This window comes from Heptranchias perlo, chromosome 2, assembly GCF_035084215.1.
Source record: "Heptranchias perlo isolate sHepPer1 chromosome 2, sHepPer1.hap1, whole genome shotgun sequence".
Classification (NCBI taxonomy): Eukaryota; Metazoa; Chordata; class Chondrichthyes; order Hexanchiformes; family Hexanchidae; genus Heptranchias; species Heptranchias perlo.
In genome coordinates this window covers 82,365,354-82,382,106 of record NC_090326.1, presented here as the reverse complement: position 1 = coordinate 82,382,106, position 16,753 = coordinate 82,365,354, and the positions used below count along the sequence as shown (strand labels likewise).

The 16,753-nt window shown below is 39.6% G+C and overlaps 1 protein-coding gene across 8 annotated transcripts in view; it reads left to right on the top strand.

The window, feature by feature from the left end:
- LOC137340905 (histone deacetylase 9-like) overlaps window positions 1-16,753 on the top strand; it is a 641,963-nt gene that overhangs the window by 469,729 nt on the left and 155,481 nt on the right. The window contains exon 13 of one of the 8 annotated variants that reach the window (XM_068003760.1): window positions 10,630-12,351. The exons of the other annotated variants lie outside the window; for them this stretch is intronic. Within the exon in view, the coding sequence (XP_067859861.1) occupies window positions 10,630-10,713 (84 nt within the window). The 3' untranslated portion in view covers window positions 10,714-12,351. Of the gene's footprint in view, window positions 1-10,629; window positions 12,352-16,753 lie in introns of those variants that run through there. 8 annotated transcript variants of the gene reach the window in all.

The window sequence follows — 16,753 nt, the reverse complement described above, 5'->3', positions numbered from 1 at the left end:
CTTTAAATCTATGCCCCCTGGTTATTGACCTCTCTGCTAAGGGAAATAGGTCCTTCCTATCCACTCTATCTGGGGTCCTCATAATTTTGTACACCTCAATTAATTCTCCTCTCAGCCTCCTCTATTCCAAAGAAAACAACCCCAGCCTATCCAATCATTCCTCACAGCAAGATTCTCCAGTCCTGGCAACATCCTCATAAATCTCTTCTGTACCCTCTGTAGTGCAATTACATCTTTCCTTTAATGTGATGACCAGAACTGTACGCTGTACTCTAGCTGTGGCCCTAACTGGTGCTTTATACAGATCTAACATAACCTCCCTGCTCTTATATTCTATGCTTCAGCTAATAAAGGAAAGTATCCCGTATGCCTTCTTATCCACCTTATCTGCCTGTCTTGCTACCTTCAGGGATCTGTGGACATGTACTCCAAGGTCCCTCTATTCCTCTACACTTCTCAATATCTTACCATTAATTGTGTATTCCCTTGCCTTGTTTGCCGTCCCCAAATGCATTACCTCACACTTCTCTGGATTGAATTCCATTTGCCATTTTTCTGCCCATCTGACTGGTCCATTGATATCTTCCTGCAGTCTACAGCTTTCTTCCTCACTATCAACCACACGGCCAATTTTTTGTATCATCTGCAAACTTTTTAATCATGCCCCCCTACATTTAAGGTAAAGGGGTACAGGGAATAGAGTTTTTACAATGTGTGCAAGACTCCTTTCTGACCTAGTATGTAAAAAGCCCATAGAGGAAGTACTGCTGGATCTAGTAATGGGAAATGAACCAGAACAGACAAGAGGAGTAAGCGCAGGGGAACATTTAGGCAATAGTGATCACAACATAATAAGGTTTACGATAAAGAATGAGAAGAACGTAAGTAAGACACAGACTAAAGTAATAAATTGGAAAAAAGCTGATTTTCAGGGGATGAGAATGGAACTAGGGGAAATAAACTGGAAATACTTATTGATAAACAAAGAAATAGAACAGCAGCAGGAAACATTTAAAACAGTGATTAATAGAGTCCAGGAGAAATATATCCCACTAAAAAGCACGAACAAACTAGCCAGTAATGGTACACCATAGATGAATAAAGAAATAAGGGCAAAGTTGAAACGAAAGAAAAAGGCATACACTAAGTACATTGACAACAAAGGAGAGAATGACAAAAAGTAATATGAAAAGGTTAGGAAAGAAGTTTAAAAAAAATTAGGAAGGCAAAGAGAAACTACAAAATTGAATTATCAAGGAATACCATAAGAGACCATAAGACCATAAGAGATAGGAGCAGGAGCAGGCCATTCGGCCCCTCGAGCCTGCTCCGCCATTCAATGAGATCATGGCTGATCTGATTTTTACCTCAACTCCACTTTCCTGCCTTTTCCCCATATCCTTTGACTCCCTTGCTGATCAAATATTTGTCTAACTCAGCCTTGAATGTATTCAATGACTCAGCCTCCACAGCTTTTTGGGGTAAAGAATTCCAAAGATTCACGACCCTCTGGGAGAAGGAATTCCTCCTCATTTCCGTCTTAAACGGGCGACCCCTTATTCTGAGACTATGCCCCCTAGTTTTAGATTTCACCATGAGGGGTAACATCCTCTCAGCATCTACCCTATCGAGTCCCCTCAGAATCTTGTATATTTCAATAAGATCTCCTCTCATTCTTCTAAACTCCAATGAGGATAGACCCAACCTGTTCAATCTTTCCTCATAAGTCAATCCTTCCATACCCGGAATCAACCTAGTGAACCCTCACTGAACTGCCTCCAATGTAAGTATGTCATAGAGTCATAGAGTTATACAGCACGGATAGAGGCCCTTCGGCCCATCGTGTCCGCACCGGCCATCAGCCCTGTCTACTCTAATCCCATATTCCAGCATTTGGTCCGTAGCCTTGTATGCTATGGCATTTCAAGTGCTCATCCAAATGCTTCTTGAATGTTGTGAGGGTTCCTGCCTCCACAACCCTTTCAGGCAGTGAGTTCCAGACTCCAACCACCCTCTGGGTGAAAAAGTTCTTTCTCAAATCCCCTCTAAATCCTTTCTTAAATAAACTTCAGAACTTGCCTGACTATCATGAGCTGAAATTATTATTGATAATCAGTTGAATTAATACAAAAAGAAATGGTAAAGTATTCTACAGACACAAATAACAAAAGAAAAATCAGGATAGGGATAGGGCCACTAAGGGATACACACGATAAACTCACAGGAAATGACAGAAATATTAAATAATTACTTTTAAAAAATTTGATCATGGGATGTGGGCGTCACTGGCAAGGCCAGCATTTATTGCCCATCCCTAATTGCCCTTGAGAAGGTGGTGGTGAGCCGCCTTCTTGAACCATTGCAGTCCGTGTGGTGAAGGTTCTCCCACAGTGCTGTTAGGTAGGGAGTTCCAGGATTTTGATCCAGCGACGATGAAGGAACGGCGATATATTTCCAAGTCGGGATAGTGTGTGACTTGGAGGGGAACGTGCAGGTGGTGTTGTTCCCATGTGCCTGCTGCCCTTGTCCTTCTAGGTGGTAGAGGTCGTGGGTTTGGGAGGTGCTGTCGAAGAAGCCTCAGTATTTACCAGGAAGACTAACATGGTGGGCATGACATTAGAAGAAGAGATCAAAAAAGATATAAAGACACTTAAAATAGAAAGGGAGGAGATAATTGATAAACTAATCAAACTTCGAGAGGATAAAACCCCTTCATCTGTGCAATTCAAAATAAGTTAGGGAAGAGTTAGCAGAGGCACTATTACAAATATGAAAATTCATTAGAAAAGGGAATAGTGCTAGAGGACTGGTGGACAACTAATGTGATTCCTATATTTAAAAAAAGGAGATAGAACAAGTCCAGGGAACTATAGACCAATTAGCTTAACTTTGGTGGTAGGAATGATAAAGGAATCTTTACTCAAAGATGTAATAGAAAAACATCTAGAAAATGAAAATATAATAAAGAATAGTCAGCACAGATTTCAAAAGGGAAGGTCATGCTTGACCAACCTTACTGAATTTGTTGAAGAAGTAACAGAAAGGGTAGACAAGGATAATGTGGTGGATGTAATGTATTTGGATTTTCAAAAGACCTTCGATAAGATACTGCATAGTAGACTCATGACTAAGGTCAGAGCATGTGGATTGAGGGGACAAGTAGCAGAATGGATAGCAAGTTGGCTACGAAACAGAAAACGGAGAGTAGGGGTTAAAGGTATCTACTCAGACGGGCAAAAGGTGGGAAGTGGTGTTCCACAAGGATTGTTGTTGGGACCACTGTTGTTCACCATTTACGTAAGCAATTTGGACTCAGGAATCAGAAATACAATTTCAAAGTTTGCAGACAACACCAAATTGGGGGGTATAGTTAATACTGAGGAGGACTGCGACAAAATACAAGAAGACATTAATAAACTTGCAGAATGGGCAAGCGATGGGTAATTGGCAAACAAATTTCAATATAGATAGGTGTGAGGTATTACATTTTGGTAGGAAGAATAAGAAGGCCACATTCTGCTTAGATAATAAGAGTCTAAATGGGGTAGAGGAGCAAAGGGATCTGGGGGTACAGTTAGAAAAATCACTAAAAGTAGCGACGCAGATTAATGAAGCCATAAAAAAAGCATAACAAGCTCTGGGGTTCATTTCTAGAGGGATAGAATTGAAAAGCGGAGAAGTTATGTTAAACTTGTATAGAACCTTGGTTAGACCACACTTGGAGTATTGTGCACAGTTCTGGTCTCCATATTATAAAAAGGATATAGAGGCACTGGAGAAGGTGCAAAGAAGTTTTGCTTGGATGATACCATAACTGAGAGGTTATACCTATCAGGAAAGATTGAACAGGCTGGGGCTGTTTTCTCTAGAAAAGAGAAGACTGAGGGATGACCTGATAAAGGTCTTTAAGATTATGAAAGGGTTTGATAGGGTAGGCATAGAGAATATGTTTCCACTTGCTGGAGAGACCAGAACTAGGGGCCATAAATATAAGATAGTCACTAATAAATCCAATAGGGAATTTAGGAGAAACTTCTTTGCCCAGAGAGTGGTTAGAACGTGGAACTCGCTACCACAAGGAGTAGTTGAGTCGACTAGCATAGATGCATTTAAGGGGAAGCTTGATAAACACATGAGGGAGAAAGGAATAGAAGGATATGCTGATGGAGTTAGATGTAGTAGGGAGAGAGGAGGCACGTGTGGAGCATAAACAGCAGTATGTACCTGTTGGGCCGAATGGTTTCTGTGCTGCACATTCAATGTAATTCAAAACAAATCTCTTTGACCTACTTCCACCACTGCTCAATATCCGATTATTTTTCGCTGCTGTGAAGCATTTCGAGTCTTTTATCACATGAAAAGTGACATAAAAATGCAGGTTGTTGTCGTGTGGCTCAGTTACATGCTGGACAGGCCATTTGTGAATTAAACTACTGGAGAAAACAAGTTTAGTTATAACCACAAAAATATCAAAGTTCATCGAACTTTTTTCATCCAGAAGACAAATGATTAGAGGAAATTGCAGGGTGGACAGTTGGTGATTTGGTTCCTTTTTACTATCAATTAGTTGTGAAAAATTATGCAGCTAAAATGGAGAGCTGTTAAAGTGAAACTTGACCGAGCTCCTAATGCTCGGCTTCAGCAATGGGGTTATTCCACACAGCTAAGCAGGAAATACCTTATAGAAACAGGAAGTAAAAATGATTCATGCAGTGGTGAATGAAGGAAATCCAAGACATGGAAGACTAGAGAGAAGGGAATAATACTTTACTCTGAGGGTTTTACACAGCAATAGCAGGAATTTATTTCTTTGGAAAAGAATGAGTTAGGAAACTGTTCTGAAGCCTACCAAATAAGGCATAAATTTACAGTTAAATTTTCTCATTGTGCTGAAATACCTTAAAAGTAATAAGCATATGTTCAATTTGTTTCAGGTTATATTTGGTATATATTTTCTAAAAACTAATAATGAACATAAACTATACACTCTTGTAAATCTAAATGTCCAGGCACCCAGTGGAAATCAGCTTTTATATTATACATTAGAGTTTATTTTGTGTTTCATGTTATTAAGTGAAGTTTGGCTCTATTTGAAATCAAACATAAAAAAATCTTCCTTTATTTCCAAAAAGAAGCCTCCCTTTCCCCACATTAATGCTATTCTCATTCTGGAGGATGGCATGGCACAGGCTGTAAATATTCTGTAGATATTGCCCCACTAAAGCATATTTTCAGCATGGGTCTCTGCATTTTGCTCACCTAATTTTCAGATTTCTTATCTTACCTCATAAAACCTGGCAAAAGAATGTAAACTCACCCAGTAGAAAGAGCCTTACATGCACATCAACTAACTGCATGGGTGTGATGCATTCTATGGTAGAACAGTTAGTGAACACTAGGTTTTCAGGCTCACACATGAAAAATTGTCACTTGCTAAGGTGTTGGAAGGTGATCAGCACCTTGTAGCATTGTATCCGAAAATGAATATTGCCCTCAGGAGAGGAGGAGGGAAGCAAAATTGGCAAAATAAACAATTTTTGTAGAGTCCTATTCTGTTTGGTTATATACTTTCTTTGGACAATGCCTGGTCTTGCAATTCTGTTAACTATCTGTGACAGGCAACAAGTGTACTCAGAGTGTTTACTAATCATGGGAAATTGTGGAATTTCTCATATCTATCTTGTCATAAAAATTGTGCACTTCTCTTTGCAAACTGCCTAGTAAAACTTTTGCATTTAGAAAACTGTTGTCTTTAAGAAATACTTGATCAAGAAAGAACAAAAGAACTTGCAACATAGCACCATTCATGATTTCAGGATGTCCCAAAGTGTTTCAAGTTGGGGTTTAGACAAATATTACTGCATTTTCATAGTTTTTGGCTTATTTTTTGGATCAGTGCTTGTATACTTACTAAAGTGGGAAATAATATTGTCTGGGAATGGAATAGTGGGCCAGAAAATGTTCCAAGCGCCAAGGCAACACTCACTGCAGCTCCTGTGAATTAAATTAACGAAAATACTTACTGTGGGCTCTGTGACATCCAATTGCTTGAATTTGAACTTTAAACCAAATGTGGGCTATCAACCCAGCCTCTGAGCAGCGTGAGTTGCTGCGCGGCTGGTAAAGTGTGTGAGAGGAGAAGACACGCCCACAAGGTCTGTCAGGAAGAGAAGTCATACCCACAGATTCAGGCCTCATTGCTCAAAACTAGAAGAAATAGGAGAAGGGGTAGGTCATACAGCCCCACGAGCTGTTCCACCATTCAATAAGATCATGGCTGATCTTCAACCTCAACTCCACTTCCAGGCAAGCAAACTTCATTGATTTAAAGTTATATTCCGGATATCATTGTAAATAAAAATTTTAAACTTTAAAAAAGCCGAAGAAATAATTGAATTAAATTAAAGAGACAGAAGGAAAAAGTAAAAAAAAAAGAATACTTTAATTTTAAAAAATAAATTTAATGACCAAAAACTGGAGTAATATGAGAATCCATATTTTCAAAAGTTAATTTTTAATTGTTTGGCAGTCATTAAGACTTACCGCGCTGTTAAAACTTAGTTTATTTTTAAGCGTACCTGTTTGGTGGCGTAATTAGTTACTTTCCAGCTGGGCAGATAAGCAAGTTGGTGCTTTATCAGTGATTTCTTTGATTGCAGCGTGAGATGGCCCTTTAATTCGAAGCAGACATATCACCTGCAAACCACGAGGAGCAAGTTCCGGATTTCTGCGTTTTACTGTGCATGTGCAAGCCCGGGAACTTGCTCCTTCAATTCACCACTAAAAACTGAGAGCGCTATTGAGCTCCTCCATTATTTCAGGAGTGATTTCTGGCCCATTATTTCTTTTTCTCTCAATGTAAGCCTCCCAGGTGATAATTAATAAGAGTCATATGAAATTTAGGTCCAGAATTTGCTGGAGCATGCACTGTGAGTTGTATTTATTTCCTCACCCTCCAGCTCCAATTATTTTTGCACCGCAAATTGCTGGAAGTGCGAGCTGATAACAGGTCAATGAGGCATCTGGGACCTTGGTGAACGATGGGACCGATAGTCTCTCTCCTTAACCAATGAGATTTAAGGATAGAGAAAGAAACAGAGCGAATGACGGAGAAGGAAATAGGGTGAATTAGAGTCAAATTAGATACGGAAAGAGAAATAAAGGGAGGAAAAGAAAGATTGGATTAAGAGCGAGTGAAAAAAAGAGACAGAAAGGAAAAGTAAGAAAAGAAATTTTAAATAAAAAATTTTAAAAGCCTCTCGGAACAATTTACTACCTGCAGGAATGAAACTCCATACTTTTAATTGTTCCCTTTCTTGGCCTCCGAGATTGAGTGGCACGTCAGGACCATAAATCACCCCATTAACAGAGTCCTTACACCGTGAAATAGCAACCCATAACTTTCTTTGACAAGTTTAATTCATATTTAAGGCACAAATCCAGCAATTTCTTGACACTCATGGGAGGCCGAAGGCGAGATCCCGCTTTTGCGAGGCCAACAGCGGAGCGCCACAAATCATTCAACAATTTGTGGTGATTCGCAATACCCGGCATGTCTCTTCCTTGCCACAAACTGCTGCTTTTTTTGCGCACTAATAATGGCGTGCATCTTTAACTCACCGTTATTTTTCTAGCAAATTCTGAGCAGTGGAGTTCTCTGCATCTGAATCTGAATTTTAGGACAATTGCTTCTTCGCTCACATTATAAGAAGAGAAGAAATAGGAGCAGGAGTAGGCCATGCAGCCCCTCGAGCCTGCCCCAGCATTCAATAAAATCATGGCTGATCTTTGACGTCAACTCCACTTTCCCGCCCTATCCCCATATCTCTTGATTCCCTTAGATTCCAAAAATTTATCTATCTCAGCCTTGAATATACTCAACAACTCAGCATCCGCAGCCCTCTGGGATAGAGAATTCCAAAGATTCACAATCATCTGAATGAAGAAGTTCCTCCTCATCTCAGTCTTAAATGGCCAACCCCTTATCCTGAGACTATGCCCCTGAGATTATGTCAGTGATTGTGTCACTCGTTCAAATTAACCATCTCAGTTTGAATGATCCAATGATGGGTCACACAAACTAATTAATGCTAACTTATTGAGAAGTTCTCTGCCAACATCTTCACAGCACAATTGCATTCCTTTCACCATTAACAATCCGTTAATAAACATGAAGTACCTCTCAACACTTTAATGTTGTAAAACAATATGCCAAACGGAATCAACTGTAATTATATCATTTAGAGTTCAGATGGTTATACCGCAGTAAATGGCTTCCATGATTTAAAAAAAATCTGGAAGAGAATACTGTTCCACTGCTCTCCAATCCTGAATAGGATGAGATACCTCAGCTACCTCTGGAATATTAGCTATTACAATATTAAAGCAGTTAAATAATTTAGTGAAATACAATAGCAATGTGCTCAGAGTACCTGGCATCAAACAGTTTCTGGAGCAATAAACAGCTCAAGCTACAGGCCCGGTGTTTGTTGGACACACAAAAGCTGTTTAATTAAGCAATAGATGTCGGAACTCCAGAAATTATGAGGTAGTAAACAATTAGGTGAAAAAGGCCTAGTGTGTTTTACTATTTAAATCTGAAGCATATTAGCATCCAATAGAGTTTATATATCAACAGAAACAATTAGTGGTAACTGCACACTTTTGCAGAGAGGGGCTCACTGAAATTCCAGAGGAAAAGTACAACATTCCAGACCACTGCACCACTGTGAGATGTTTTAAATTACAAAATTAAATATCATCCGGGGAGCAGTTCATGAGAATGGTAACTGATTTATCAGACATCCACCAATATATTATTCCATTTAACACTTACCCTACTAAATAAACAGGAATTGCATACAGCTGGCACAACAATGCTGTGACAAGAATTTGGAGGGTTACCTAAGGTTATTGTTACAGAAGGATTGTGGTCCAAAGGACGAGTCACATTCATCAGAAGATTGTGGGAGCAGATCTGTGCTTCATTCTGAAGTTGCGTACTTGTGAAGGAGCATTCCATGAAGCCACCCTACCCCAACACATGATTTTTGACCATTCTAGATTTTAATTGAGTTGGGGGAGGGACGCCTTCAGATTTTTCTGCTTCGCTTCAACTAGTTATAGATATTTTATCCATTGCAAATTCTGTTTCTAAAGATACGTTTGTGGAATATAAACTAACTTTTAGAAACTACAAGTGAACATTTTATGGGCATTCAATGGGATATAAGATTTAAAATGCAAACTATTTATGTCTAATTTAATTATACATTTGAATTCCTAATGTCTACTTTTAAACACAATTTGCATAGTAACCTATGGCAACATGTTATCAGAATGATAATCCAGCACTCAATGCCTATAGCCACAAGACTTTTCCCTTATTTAGTCATTCTATGACTTAATTGCTTTTTATATTTTCCATCAAGTGGCACATTGCTCTTTTTAAGCATTAAATAATAATTAATATAATATTTGAAAGATTCTAAATTCTTTCATATTATTTTACAACTCAAAAATAATTCCTTTACCACACCTTCTTGTAAATGATGTGATGACATTATTCTGCAGTAATCACATCACATATAGCCCATCAGTGCCTTCAATCCGTGTCATTTCAGCTCCTTTTGTCAAGTCAAAAATGAAATTGTGTTCTGGAAAAGTGGCAACACCAGAGTGAGATGCTGGCTTGAATTCCAATGTTTATTGCTGACTTTAATAACCAATGCCTTCACATCGTAAAGTAAATGCAGGAAAAATGGGTTTTAAAATGAATCACTGGAAAATCAGGAGCGTTGAAAATCGGGAGTGCTGACCCCTGCTCCTGTTCTATGATCCACACTGCCCTTTGTCATCCAGTTTATATTGTAGACACTTCTGGAGCCCCCCAAGTAGAGGAGTGTCACACCTAGCTCTGCCTATATCTGTCTTTAGTGCTGTTTTCATTTATTTGAGACTATTATATTGTAAAAAAAATGATGGATGGTAACAATTAAATAATAAAGCTCTGATTTAATCTTGGAGTCTCAGATGATTCCGTAAACCACATGAGCTTCGTTCTTATGATGTCACCTGAACAATCAAAGTAAATTTTAGCCTTATTGCTGACTCCCAACCATGTTAAATTCAATATATGCTCTACTAATGTATTAATGCCTAACAAGTAATTTCTAAACATGTTTTGATTAACTTTATTGCTAGGAATAGACTGAATGTCATCCTCTAACTTATTTTGTTGCTGAAATTTAAAGGGTTGACATAAGTTATCTCTGAGCTTACAACTTTTCTTAACTAAAACATTTTAAGTATGCTGACAAAAAGGATAATTATTATTTTATGAAATCTATGTTAAGTGATAAAAGACCAACTGCAGCCTTAGATCCTAATGAATACATGGCTGAGCTGCTACAATAAAGCAGTGATGAATTCTGTTTTGATACAGCTTGCTTGTAAAACATGAGCAGCTTCCAGCATTTGTATCTCACCCAAACATCATTGTTCTGTAACTGATTTTTAAATAATGCAATGCTCTCTAAAAAGTGTTATAATAACGTAGAAGTATCAATGTGAATTATCCTTTTTGAGGGCTGAGTTATTTTATATATTTCTCCCCTTTGCCTTTTCTAGGTTTCCTTCTGCCACACATCATACCCTGGCCAAGAGGAAAGCCAGGCAGCCTGCTCCCATGCCTTTGCCAGTGCTGCTCTGTAACCAGCGGCAAGGAGGAGCACGAGACCAGTGCAGGATGAATCTCCTTTTTGTCTTCCCTCCCTATGGGAAGCACATGGCCTCCACTTTGTACCTCCCCCGATGGCACAGCTAAGATCAGCAACTTGTGAGGGCCAACTCAAATCTTATCACTTCATGGCACATTCTGGTGGAGCTGCTATGTACTGCACCATTGCACTACCCATCAAAAAAAAATAACCTTTTACGTGGTGCTGACATAGGAAAGACTAGCTGTGTAACAAGAACCATTATCCTTACTTGACGTCAGCCGATAAATTGGCCACATTCGATACGTTGAACATTGAAATTCTGAATAATTGGGATCGTCCTTGTGTTTGGATCAGAGATATGTGCGTTATTGTTTTCATTGGTTCAGAATGTGTAATGGCAGTTAATAAGATTTGTTTCTCTCACTTCAAATCTCTCCATGGCCTTGTCCCAACCTACCTCAGCAATTTCCAGCCTTACGTCCCTGAATCCTTTGCTTATTCAACACTAGTTTACTCTTCCTGCACTGCTCCATCGACTCCACCATCAACAGTCACTCCCTTCATCTTTATGCTCCCCATCCCCTGGGACTCCATCCATCAACACCTCCACATAGTCACCTCCGTCCCTGCTTTTGAGAGCTATCTAAAGACCCCACTGTTCAACCATCCTTTCAGCCCAATCTTCTCTTTTCCTTCAGTTCCTTCTGCTCAGTGTCTGCTCTTTGGTTTACTGCCCTGTAAAAAGCTCTGTGATGTCTATGTACATGAGGGGCACTATTGAAATGTAAGTAATTGATGAATAGAAAACATCGATTCATTGGTACATTGCGACTGTATACTTGCTTGAATCAGGTATGCATCAAAGTGCAGGATCTGCAAATTGGCATCGACAGCAATTTTTGATGTTGTACCAGTGAAGATTGGTCTTGTTTCTAATTAGAAAAGACTCTTGTATTTCCTTAATGGAAATTTGTTAGCTGGCCAGAAGATGGCTCGTTGATTTGTTTACACAGACTGTGTGAATATCTGAAGTACACTTTAATTGTGTATTTCACTTCAAAGGGCAGATGACTTACCTCTGTCTAGGTAGACTTCTTATTGAGGGTTAATTGTCAGGTAGACCTGTGTGACAGAAGCACTTTATATTAGTTACCTGGATGCAAGAAGGAGGCATAGCTAATCATTTGTGACTGTTTGGCACATCAGAGGATCTTACAAGTAAGGCTGTCATTGCTTGGCTTCATTTTGAAGGGAGTTGTATGACTGGAACCAGGGTTCTGGGAGATCAGCCTGGTGACATTAAAACCTACTGTGAGTGACAGCTGTACTTAATTGTGAAACAGACCTCTTTGATATGATATTCCTTTGTTTTAGTTCAGATTTCAAAGTGGTAGGTATAATTTTTGCCCTGCATCTAGGCTCTTTAGTGGATTTCTGCTTCACCGAGCAGTTGACTTCACATTATGGATGCTAGAATAAGTGAAATGTTATTATGGAGAGCCTCAAGGACCTAGAAACATTTTTATTGGTTTGTAACCATTCCTATGAGATGAGTAAAGTTCTGTAATCTAATGAAATCTGCTGTGTTTACTCTTACTTTTGTTTAATTATGTTTCTTAATAAACCTAATTTGTAGCTTATAGTCTGAGCGACATAGTCTGTGGAAATGTTATTTATCTATCTATCAAAGAGATCCGGAGAGTAAGAGGCCTCTCAAACAAATTTCAGTGAGTTTATCAGCAGCAAAAAGGATTTATTGTTCACCCCAGGCAAGCTATCCCCTCCCCCCCCCGCCCCACCACAGCTTACTTCATGCATAAGGTCATAGGTTTGGTTCACATATTTGTCTGTGGAGATAGTCCATTGCTCTGGGCAGAAGAACAATTATCCAGAGGGTGCCCAAATCATAACAGTACCAAGTAAACACTGCTGCCACCAAATGAGGGGTTTGTTCATCGGGAGTTTATGCTAAGAGGTTAAGGAATAATCACGAGAGCATATATTGCTTGAAAAACAGTAAGACTTTTAGTTTGCTGTGATATTTAAAATCCATTTTTGTTGTCAACCTTTTTTTCATTAGTCGTTGCTCCTTTTTCTGACAGTTTTCTCCCTTTTCTTCTCTCCTGGTGGAGTTGACTTGTTTGCTGAGGGTCAATTCCGTAGGTGCCAGGCCCTCTCCCATGTGGCACTATTTATATAGGTACCTGCATATTATGAGGCGGGGGGAGGGGGAAGAGAGAATCATCATAATCAATCCTATCCGCGTCCAGGCACATCCAGCAAGGGTTGGTGGCCAGCATTCAGAAGTGGGAACCATGTCCGATATTCCCCTCCCGAACCTAGGAGCATCGAGATGAACTGTAGTGCCCCATCACTGACCTGGCTGAGATCAGGTAACCTAGTACAGACCAGGGATCAAACCTGGGAACTTACTGGTCTTTATAGCTCAGCTGCTCACTGACTTAACCAGCTGAGCCATCAGGGGAGCCGTAAATGTTATTTAATGGAATTTTGCGTAGTCATTCCTTTTAGTCTGTTTTCTGGAATGCTTCACTGAGTAGTAGTCCTGTGGCAGTACTTTTAGTCTAAGTGAATTCCTTGTGAGTAATGGGATATGTCAGGGAATTGAATCTATATCAGTTCTAATGAGAGGCCATTCTGAAAATCAATTGAACCTAAAACACTTTCTGAAACTGAAAATTATGTTAAAATGTACCTTTAAGGCAATAAGGTCATAAATATTGTAGATTCTGCTGATTACTGAAGATGTGTTTCCTAGAAAGAGGCAAATTATTGTAAGTTAAGTTGTTGAATAATGGCCCAGAATTAGCTGTTAAAATAGCGGTGAGGCTAATGGCACTCACCGTTATTTATGTGCAAATCGTACAGCAACCGCGGGCGAGGGCAGATGCGTGGTTAAACGCGGAAATCCAAAAGTTGCCGTCCGAGATGCGCCGCTCCACCGTTAGCTTTGTGAAAACGGGATCTTGCTGTCTGACTCACCATTGAAATGCATTGAAGTCTGAAGTTCCTGTATTTGTGCAGAAAGTTAAGTCATGTCATCACGCCACAGAAAGTTAAGTCATGTCATTTCAAGGCTAAGTACCCTTTTAACGACATGACAAGTGTTAATTACTGCCAGTCAACCTTTCTGGAACTGAAAATTAACTATTAACTTTACCAGAGAGTGGTTAGAATGTGGAACTCACTACCGCAAGGAGTAGTTGAGGCGACTAGCATAGATGCATTTAAGGAGAAGCTAGATAAACACATGAGGGAGAAAGGAATAGAAGAATATGCTGATAGGGTTAGATGAAATAGGGAGGGAGGAGGCTCATGTGGAGCATAGACACTGGCATGGACCTGTTGGGCTGAATAGCCTGTTTCTGTGCTGTACATTCTATGTAATTCTATGTAATAATACAAGTGTGGAGTCTCATTCCTTTAGGTTTTAATTGTTGCTGGAGAATTTTTTTGTTAATTTTAAATGATTTTTTTTACTTTTTCTTTCTGTCTCCTTTTTCTCTCGCTCTTAACCCAATCTTTCTTTTCCTCTCTTTATTTCTCTTTCTGTACCTGATTTGACATTGAATTCACCCATTCTAACTTACACTTCCTTCTCAGTCCTTGCGCTGTTAATTTCACAATCCTTCAATCTGATTGGTTAAGGAGATATACAGTTTCTTGCCCTGTTCACTCAGATCCCAGATGCCCTGTAGAGGGCGCCACCCTGTTTCCATCTCACACTTCCAGCAGCTTGTGGTGCAAAATATCACAGAGATTAAACGGGCAAGGACAAGCCTAACTAACAGCATTCCTGGCTCTGCTACAGCAAGTTCTGGGCCAATATTGACTAACAGCCTAGTTTACTAAAAATATTTAGAATAATTTTTACAAATTACCGTGAGAGGTGAATAACCTCAAAGGCTGCCTTAGGGCAAAAACCTGTGACGTCGTAAGAGATGTCCTTTGCTGGTGATTATGGCAGAATTGCTGATATTGAGACTCCATTGCTGATGTTCTTCCAATTAAAAATTATATCATTTATAACATATAATTATAATTCCCACTATATTATTGACAAGAAGAGAAGCAATCTTGCTATTCTACCAAGGTTCCTAGTTTTCACATAATCAGGAACTGAGCAATTGTCAGATGCACATTGATGCTGACCTTTCCTAGGTAACTTGTGTGATCCAGTGACAGACGTGAGATTCACTGTGGAAAATAAGACCAGCCAAATAAACAGAACCTTAGGAATGATGTGGGTAAATTATCTTCTTTAAAAATGATTAAATGGTCTGATTATCAGATGTGTAATAAACTTAGATTTATACCCATAAAACTGAAATGTGTTCAGTCAAGTTAGCCTGGGAATAAAATACCATATGCCTTGTAGCTTGTAGCAAATAATATAATAACTTTGGCTGATTACTTTGGCATCCTATTTGACCCTGAGATAAGCTTCCAATCACATATCTGCTCCATCACCAAGATTGCCTACTTCTATCTCGTAACATCGCCCGTCTCCACCCCTGCCTCAGCTCATCTGCTGCTGAAACCCTCATCCATGTCTTTGTTACCTCTAGACTTGACAATGCTCTCTTGGATAGCCTCCCATCTTCCACTGTCTATAAACTTGAGCTCATCCAAAACCCTGCTGCCCGTATCCTAAGTCGCACCAAATCCTGTTCACCCATCACCCCTGTGCTCGCTGACCTACATTAGCTCTTGGTCTGGCAACGCCTTTATTTTAAAATTCTCATCCTTGTTCTCAAATCCCTCCATGGCCTCGCCCCTCCCTAGCTCTGTAACCTCCTCCAGCCCTATATCCCTGCGAGATCTCTGCACTCCTCCAATTCTTGCCTCTCGCGCATCCCCGATTTTAATCACTCCACCACCACTGCATTTAGATTCCTCGGCGCTAAGCTCTGGAATTCCCTCCCTAAATCTCTTTGCCTCTGTACTGCACTCTCCTCCTTTAAGATGCTCCTTAAAACCTACCTCTTTGACCAAGCTTTTGGTCACCTGTCCTAATATCTCCTTATGTGGCTCGATGCCAAATTTTGCTTGATAACAGTCCTGTGAAGCGCCTTGGAAGGTTTTACTACATTAAAGGTGCTATATAAATGGCAGTTGTTTTTGTTACAGTTCAGGTTTTTCAAACACTGTTTTCCTGATCAATTAGCTTCACCACAGTTTCTGTAAGTGGGCCACACCTCTTACAATCTAAAATCTGCATTTTTGTTGACTGCATTACAGAATTAACAAAGCCCAGATCAAAGGATGACAATAATTACAGTAAATCACGTACCAAAATGTACATAGGATTCCCAGTGTTCAGTCTAACAGATGATGGAAAAGATCACATGCTAAACTAGATTTGTACAGGCTTAAATAACTATCCAGTTTATTTACACTTAAATAATATACAGGAGCAAAGATTGAGGAATATTGTATATAGCACAAGTAGTAATTTTTAATATATCCACCCAGAATGTCCACCTAAAGAACCAGTTGCTCTCTGTTGCTTCTGACAGTCCCCGACCACACTTAATGCATCTGGATGACAGGAAGCTGCTCTGACATTCCAGTCCTCAGTCGGGGCGGACACTGCTGAAGCACTTGTGCGGGTGCGATGCGCCTGCCTCAACCAGGCCAATGAGCTCATCTCCGCAATTTTAGACAAGCTCAGTGGCCATGGGTTCTGCTCCCACTCCCCCACATGCACCGGCAGAGCAGACCCATCAAAGTTTTTACCCCTGCAATTTCACCAGAACTCTTACCCCATTCTTAAAGTTTAATAGCGGTGCAGTTGGAGAATGTTTCCACAGGGTGAGGAGGAGAGGGATCATTAACACCTGAAACCACAATAATTAAATATCATCTTTTTAGTGAATATACGCAAGTGATTTTTTAACTAAGCCATAAATACTACTAAAATTGATGAAATAATAGTGTAAAAGCTTAGAGAAAATCAATATTTCTGTTTCAAAATGATTAAAAAGATGCAATCATCCTACACGCACAGC